The sequence below is a fragment of the Coregonus lavaretus genome, assembly GCF_964263955.1.
Source record: "Coregonus lavaretus genome assembly, chromosome: 26".
NCBI lineage: Eukaryota > Metazoa > Chordata > Actinopteri > Salmoniformes > Salmonidae > Coregonus > Coregonus lavaretus.
In genome coordinates, this window is record NC_140013.1 from 40,218,165 (window position 1) to 40,225,939 (window position 7,775).

General features: G+C 40.0%; 1 protein-coding gene across 2 annotated transcripts; it reads left to right on the plus strand.

Moving 5' to 3' along the window:
• Positions 1-3,300: 3,300 nt before the first annotated feature.
• On the plus strand, positions 3,301-7,083 carry LOC311101325 (G2/M phase-specific E3 ubiquitin-protein ligase-like). Of its 2 annotated transcripts, XM_084142453.1 has the most exons (8): positions 3,301-3,495; positions 4,152-4,346; positions 4,657-4,743; positions 5,416-5,669; positions 5,750-5,875; positions 6,105-6,245; positions 6,411-6,513; positions 6,619-7,083. In XM_084142453.1, the coding sequence occupies exons 1-8, from the start codon at positions 3,492-3,494 to the stop codon at positions 6,828-6,830; spliced, it is 1,122 nt and encodes a 373-aa protein (XP_083998579.1). In that variant the 5' UTR covers positions 3,301-3,491; the 3' UTR covers positions 6,831-7,083. The 2 variants fall into 2 exon arrangements, with proteins under 2 accessions (XP_083998579.1, XP_083998578.1); XM_084142452.1 differs by lacking the exon at positions 3,301-3,495 and having other exon boundaries at positions 3,928-4,346.
• The last annotated feature ends 692 nt before the right edge of the window (positions 7,084-7,775 follow it).

Below are 7,775 nucleotides of genomic sequence, written 5' to 3' on the forward strand. Positions count from 1 at the left end.
GTTCACCTTCTAACAGGACAACAACCCTAAGCACACAGCCAAGACAACGCAGGAGTGGCTTCGGGACAAGTCTCTGAATGTCCTTGAGTGGCCCAGCCAGAGGCCGGACTTCAACCCGATCGAACATCTCTGGAGAGACCTGAAAATAGCTGTGCAGCGACGCTCCCCATCCAACCTGACCGATCTTGAGAGGATCTACAGAGAAGAATGGGAGAAACTCCCCAAATACAGATGTGCCAAGCTTGTAATGTCATACCCAAGAAGTCTCGAAGCTGTAATCGCTGCCAAAGGTACTTCAATAAAGTATTCAGACCCTTTACTCAGTACATAAGTAAATGTGATATTAAAGTTTTTTTATTTGTAATAAATTGGCAAGAAATTCTAAAAACCTGTTTTTGCTTTGTCATTATGGGGTATTGTGTGTAGATTGATGAGAGAAAAAAAGAATTTAATCAATTTTAGAATAAGGCTGTAACGTAACGAAATGTGGAAAAAGTCAAGGGCGTCTGAATACTTTCCGAAGGCGCTGTATAATGACGAGATGCTCATGTCTCCGACTTACCAATGAGAGTCGTTGTCCCAAAGGCAGGAAGGCAGGCGACAAGCTTAGGTTCAAAATAAGCCCATAAAAATGCAGTGGGGTGTATTAATGGATGCCAAAGGAAGCCAGGCTTACCAATTTGTTTTACTAAAACTAAAACTAAAAAAACAAATTAAATAATTTATCTTTCATCTCTCTGTGTTTCATAATTTTCCTTCGAATTGCAAGAGGCTGAATGTATCTCACCGGAGAAAGCATCAGATCGAGCGAAACAGCGTCCCTCTGTCTCTATGTAGCATTAAATGCAAGGGAAGCCAGTGAGCATTTGACCTCCCTTGATAAAAAAGTATAAAATAATAGCCTATCAGCGTTGATCTAAACTGAGTGAGCTCAACTGTGAATGGTCCTCGTGCACCAAAGAAAAGTGTCAAGGGAAGTCAGTTTGGATTTGGCTTCACACCAATCACAACACATCAAAAGCAAAACGTCATTGACAGAAATTACTTGAATTGTTTGATCTCATTGTGTCATTGTCCTCCAGTGGCTAGCTAGCTAGCTAAAACTGGCCCTTCCCTAAATTTGCCATGGATGGAGATAGGGATTTGGACTTGTGGTTTTACTTAATTCTCCGTACTGGCCAATGATTATAAGGCAATTCTGATCCAACCATAAATTCGTTCATTGTGCCCCTGGCCTGAGAGGATGGAAGTTCAATATGTAGCTAGATGTAGTACGCTAATCTTAACTAGCTGGCTCATCGTTGCCCATGAAAGGAAGCTAGGCTAGCGAGAAAGCATTTTAGCCAGGTAGCCTAGGACAACAAAAACTAAAAGCGTGTACTGTATGACAGAGTCATAAACCGTTTCGTCAACATGAAAGAGAGGAGGATGGCATTGGCGTTTCTCTACATGTAGGGTGAGTCCTGTTTTTTCTACTTGCATGAACGCATACACACACACACATAACTACACACACACACACACAGAGAGAGAGAAATCAGAACCATGGACAGCCACATCATATTTAGCTTAGGTTGATTGGACTAACTTGTTTCTGGTATCTTTAGTTGTCACTGTATTAGACTAAGCATAGGTGATTTGATGATGTTGAAATGTTAAAGTTGAAATGCTGCTGGAATAGTGGAGGCAGCTCCTGTTTTCTTTGCGACTTGCGGGTAACTCTCTGTGGTACTATGGAGGACTAAAAGTGCCACAATTAAATAAATAAATACACCATTAAATAATTACTTAAATGTGTCATTAATTAATTAAAATTAGAATTAAATACATAAATGTGTAATTAAATGTATCATTAATTAATTCAAATACCGATTCATTTTATGTAAAATACATATATAATTATTTCACTATTTACATTTACATTTCATGGTCCTGCGTTGGAGTGATTCATGAATTACTTAAAACTGTCAAACTGACCCATCAAAAGTTGGTAGGCGGAACCTAACGCCTGATTGGTTACCCTCTGCATCAAGCCAAGACAAATCAATTCCGGATAATGGATTGATGCAGAGCTACTGAACACATTCCAATACACTGGGTGGCGCTATTCACCTCTACGTTGGTTTAGTTACACGGTTAAACAGTACTTTCATTGCAACGGCTAAAAATCAAGAAGACTCGGTCCTGCTAGCCCCAATGTTGAGACGCTGTGTGAGGTGCAGGACAAAATGTCTAAAAGTTGCCCGGAGCTGCTGAGAGAAGCAGCGAATTTGATTGAGGAAGCTCTGAGCAGAAGTCCAACGGCTCCCGCGGCACCGGTGACTCCGGCAGCTCAGTCACAGCAGATACCGGCCGCTCAATCACGTACACCTGTCCAAGGTAAGCTAAGTAATTTCATGTTAGCCAGGTGTGCTACTATTTAATGATTCGGGACACACGTGTAGGTTAAATTAGATCGACTCGAACATGTATTTGCATGCGGTATTATGATGCTTCGTGCGTGACACGTTTATTGTTAATGGGGGGGAAGCATAAACCTAGCTAGTTCGCTAATCGGCTAAATGGTGTTAGCTGGCTTGAGCATCCCAAGATAGAAGTAGAGGCTGTTTTAGCTGACTGGTGACCATTGAGCTGTTACGTTTTTCTGTGTTGCAGCGGAGGTAGCAAGGCTCTTTGCGCCATATAACATTGGAGCCAGAAGGAATATGACGAGACGACCAGCACAAGTCCAAGTTAGCCGAAGAAGCTACACACACACTGTCTGTTGTTTGGCTGACCACAATGCGGATAAAACTCCAAGCTTACTGTTTAAAGCTGAACTTCTTACTTCAGGCTTGGAGAGCAAAAAGTAACATTTTCAGGTCAGTGCCAAACTAGGCATTTACCAAAAGTAAACAAAAGTTTGTACTGTCTGTGGCTTGTTGAAATTATTTGCATTTCTTTTTATAGTGACTCAAACTTAATTGGTGTTCATAGTGTCAATAATAGTTATCACAGGCTTATTTGCTTAATTTAAGGTGAGGTGAGTTATGATTTTGTTTTGTTTTTTTCTCCAGGGAATGACCACGATCCCATGGTTATAACAAATAAACTGATGGAAGTGTTTCCGAAGCTCCAACAAGGGGGAGGCTTTGAATTTCTAAAACTTGTAGGATCTACTCGCAGTCGAAATCTTGCGTTGCTTCAGTGTCCCAGCACTGGATACACCCTTGCCTATCTGAAAGATCCATCGACGATGATTGGACAGGCTACAATCTACATACGTCCACTTCAACAGGATCTACCCTTAGATTGTGTACATACATTTACAGAGACTTAGTTTAATACATAATCAAAACAAAGATTACTGGTGACTTTTAATCATTAATTAAAAGCCATTTGTTGTTGTTGTTAGGAGAGCTCACGTCCTGCCTCTGGTCCAGTCATCCCCTGCATCACTTGTCAGAAGGAAGTTCCCTTTTCAGAGATGAAGCTGCACAGATTGAGCTGCAATGGGTATGTACTTCTTAAAGCAATGCAAGGGTAGCATAATTTATTTTCTTTGGGAATATGTCTCTCTTATTGTTGTGCACACAAATAAGCGAGTATGACCATCATTTCAATTGTGTTAACTTCAAGGACACCCATGCAGGAATCAGAAAGAGAACAAGAGGGAGGCCAAAGTGAAGAAAATGATAGTGAGACAGCCCTAGTCAGTGACAGTGTTCCAGTGAGGCCTGAAACATCAGCTGAGAGTGCAGTAGTACCGGCAGTGATTGTCAACGAGGAGTTGGATCGCAAAGAAACAGACAGTGGTTTGTGTCATCACAATAGTGTTGCTATAAGATTGTGTGTAACTGAAAAGTTAATAGAAAGATAACACCTGTAGGATATAATTAGATAAGATAATACAGTTACAGACAATTAATAACATGCAACTGGGTTTTTCTATTTTTCTAATATTTAGTTGTAGTTGTTTAGTAGTGCTGTTTTTATGTCAACTCAGCGTTGTGACAGGTTCTGAAGATGTTGGGTCTCACGTTTTGTCAGTGAAATGAACAGAATTTTCCTCCTGTTCTGTAGAGTGAGAGGATATCTGTATATGCAGGTAACATGCCAACTCACAATATGTCTCTCTGTAATAGATAACTTTATTGTTGTTGTTTGTTTAGAATGGAAGCTTATTAAAGAACCCACTCAAGCTGCCAAAGTTTTCAAAGAGAATCTGCTAAGGGAACATGCAACTGGGAAACCACTTAGAATGAAGATGGATGTAAGGGACTCTGAAGAGGACAGGGAACGGGAGCTTCTCTTATTCTATAAACAGCAGCAAGAATGGGCATGTCCACTTCATTGTACTCTGGTTGGTAAGTAATATAACATTTATAATATAAATACATCAGTACAGTTTATACCACTCAAGTAGCTTATATGTAATTGTTAAATGGGAGAATGGAATGCACAAAATTATATAATTGATAAAAATGTTATATGTATGTATGTGAATATTGTGCACAATATACTCTTGTTATCTGGAATAATCAATATTAAGGATGCTATTCTAGAATTACAGCCAATAGAAGTTTTTCTCCCTTTCTTGTTAAATGTTACCAAATCCAGTTACCTGTATTAGGCCGCCACTTTTTTTCCAGTGTTATTATCAGTATTTTATTTCAGGTGATGTTGCTATCGGAGAGGGAGTGATGCGGTACTTTATGACAACAATCATATCCAAACTCCAGTTTGGATTCAGTCTAGATCTTGGTAAGTATCTTACTAATTTTTTGAAGGTTAATCCATCTATAAATTGCAGAAATGTCTGTCTGTAGCGCATGTCTCTCAGTTAGTCCGATGGATTTCAAACTTGACAGGTGTCTTGCTCTGGTCACGAGTAAGTGCAGTGCCAAGTTTGACGACGTTTGGATAAACGCAAAAGATAGCGTTACATATATAGGTAAAAGAAGCACACATTGGCTTTTGCCGCTCTTGCTGCTTGCCATTCTCACACTGCATGCAACGCTGACTGAGCACCTGTTTGTGTCGTGACTCACTCTACACCGCCTCTCTCTATGCGCGCGCACACACACACGCGTACACGTACGTTCTGGTGGTTGATGAACGCGGATATGTGCTGTTTAGCGGAGGGCCGGTGGGCAATGTTTTGTGTCAGGTAAGTCTGTAGTAGGGTATACAGGGGAATTGAATTTGAAGTGGTTTGGGGTCCTTCTGTAAGTCATTTTGGAGTAGGCTACAATTTGGTTTAAGTGAATTCTACAAGCAGCAATACCACAGGCCAAGTAATCGCCACTAGTATGATGTTATCTATCTATCTATCTATCTATCTATCTATCTATCTATCTATCATACATTTTTATTTAATGTATTTAAGAGGTTAATTGTTGTGACTTTATTCCCTGCTCTCTTGGTACTTTACAGGAGGAATGGGCCAAACACTGCTATTTGAGGGTGAACCTGACCATCTTGTTCCAGCAGCATCAGAGGCACTTATTGAAAGCAACCTCTTCCGGGTTGCAGGAAGGATGTTGGGCCACACCTTTCTGCATGATGGTCCCCATGTCACAGGACTAAGTCCTGCTGTAATTCATGTACTGTTCAATGGGGACCCTGAAATGGCTACCGTTGTTACAGAAGACTGCCCTGATCTGCACATCAGGAGCATCATAGAACTGGTATGTAACCTAAAAGAAACTTTGCCATGTAAAAAATATTGCTTGGGCAGATATAATAACTTGTATGGTCTTAATTCTAGCTTGAACATGAAGATCTTACACCGGAACAGAAGGACACAGTTTCAGATCTTTCCATGTCTTGGGATCTTCCGGCAGTCACCAAAACAAATCGGAGATGGCTACATAACAAACTTCTACTCCATGCAGTGAGTTCCTGCTGGTTAAGTGACAGAATTCATCGCTGTACTTGTTGAAATTATAGAATGTGTTGTGAACCCTGGCTTGTTATGTTAACACGAGAGTTTAAGTACTAGAGTTTTAATGGATTTTTATAAAGCACTTTATTGTGTTTATTAACATTTTTCCTACTGTGCCAACTTTTGTCAAATTTGGGTTAAGGATTTGGGCTGTAATATGGGTCGGTCTGTCTCTTAGGTCGTTGGGAGGACCATGCGCCAAATTAAACAGTTGAGAAAGGGACTGAAAGATGTGATGGTATGGCCCCTGCTGACATCTAGGCCGGATGTTGTACCACTTCTTTTCCCCAAAATGGCTGAAATGCAGTTCACACCCCAGGTAAGTCAGTAATTTAGTTATATTTGTGACTTAACTTGATGAATTTACGTGTATTTTCAATGACTGAGATGGATATTTTTCAATTTTCTAAGATTTTGATCTGCATAGTCCTTCACCAAAATAAGTTCTCCCTTTTTTTAAATTACAATTTTTGTTTTCTTTAAGATGCTCCTAGAAAAAATCACATGGCCAGTTGAGGACAGTGATGATGAAGACTTTGACACCACCTGCCGCATCACTGGCTTTCTAAGGATGTTCATTGAAACAGGTATAAACCTTATTTTCTCTCTTTACAAATGCTTCTATGTCTCATGGATAGATATGATCAATTACAGTTGAACTAAATGTCTTTAATCCATTTTATGACTTTTAGCTTCATCAGGTACCCTGGCCCAGCTGCTGACATTCTGGGTTGGCTGGGAGATGCTTCCTCCTGAACTGAGAGTGGAGATTTCTGGGGGAACCCTTCCTACGTCCTCCACATGCTTTGAAACCCTAAAGCTGCCAGCTCATTTCAAACTCTACATGGACTTTGAGAAAGCACTTGTCGCTGCCATAAAAAGTACTGGATTTGGGCTTGTTTAAGTTTTTTCAGACGTCAATTAGGGCTGGGCAATATTTTAATATTATATCTATCGTGATATAAGACTAGATATCGTCTTAAGGTGCTTTTCCATTACCAGTACCTACTTGACTCGCCTCGCCTCGACTCGCTGTGCGTCCGTTTCCCATTGCAGATTTTAGGACGAGGCGAGTAGGTACCATGTAATGGAAAAGCACCATTAGATTTTGAAGAAGTGTAATATCGTTACATGGTAAGTTTAGTCTTTTCCTGGTTTCAAAGGCTGCATTACAGTAAAGTGATGTCATTTTCTGAACTTACCAGACTGTTCTAGCTGTTCTATTATTTGCCTTTTACCACTTAGTCATTATATCCACAATATGATAGTTATTTATCCGAAATCTAAATGTGGAAGATATTTTGTGAATGCACCAATTGTCAACCTTACAATATCGTTGCAATATCGACATCAAGGTGTTAGGTCAAAAATGTGATATTTGATTTTCTCCATATTGCCCAGCCCTAATGTCAATGCATACACAGTTCAGATGAATTGACACAAGTTCAGTGTCTTTGAAAACATTAACACACTGTGCAGTAGTTGACTTTTTTTTCTTCCATTTACTAAAATCAAACTGTTCTGCACCTTCAGTGCTAACAGTACAGCATTCATGTTAGTCATTCTGTGGACCATAATGAGACAGGAAGCTTCAAAGAAACAGCATTTTTTCCTTTCTTTTAAAAGGAAAGTAAACTTTCAGTTTTTCCTTGCTTGTTCTAACACAACAAATAAAAACATGGGTTGGACATCAGTCTAAGATTCTTGATAACACTTCCACAGTCTCTACATATAGTCTAAGTGCATCAGTAACAGAAACTCCTGGAGCTGGCAAAATTGCAACCTCTTCATCTGAGAGCTCACGGGCCAGCTGAACCTCGGGGACTGACACAGTGCCTCGATGAAGGCA

What these genes read in the sequence shown, in the direction of transcription:
- LOC311101325 (XM_084142452.1), top strand. Translation starts at nt 4,034, where the DNA reads ATGAACAGAATTTTCCTCCTGTTCTGTAGAGTGAGAGGATATCTGTAT. An exon ending in TCAGGAGCATCATAGAACTG is followed by an intron (nt 5,670 to 5,749) that starts GTATGTAACCTA and finishes TCTTAATTCTAG; the next exon opens with CTTGAACATGAAGATCTTAC. An exon ending in AAGGATGTTCATTGAAACAG is followed by an intron (nt 6,514 to 6,618) that starts GTATAAACCTTA and finishes TATGACTTTTAG; the next exon opens with CTTCATCAGGTACCCTGGCC.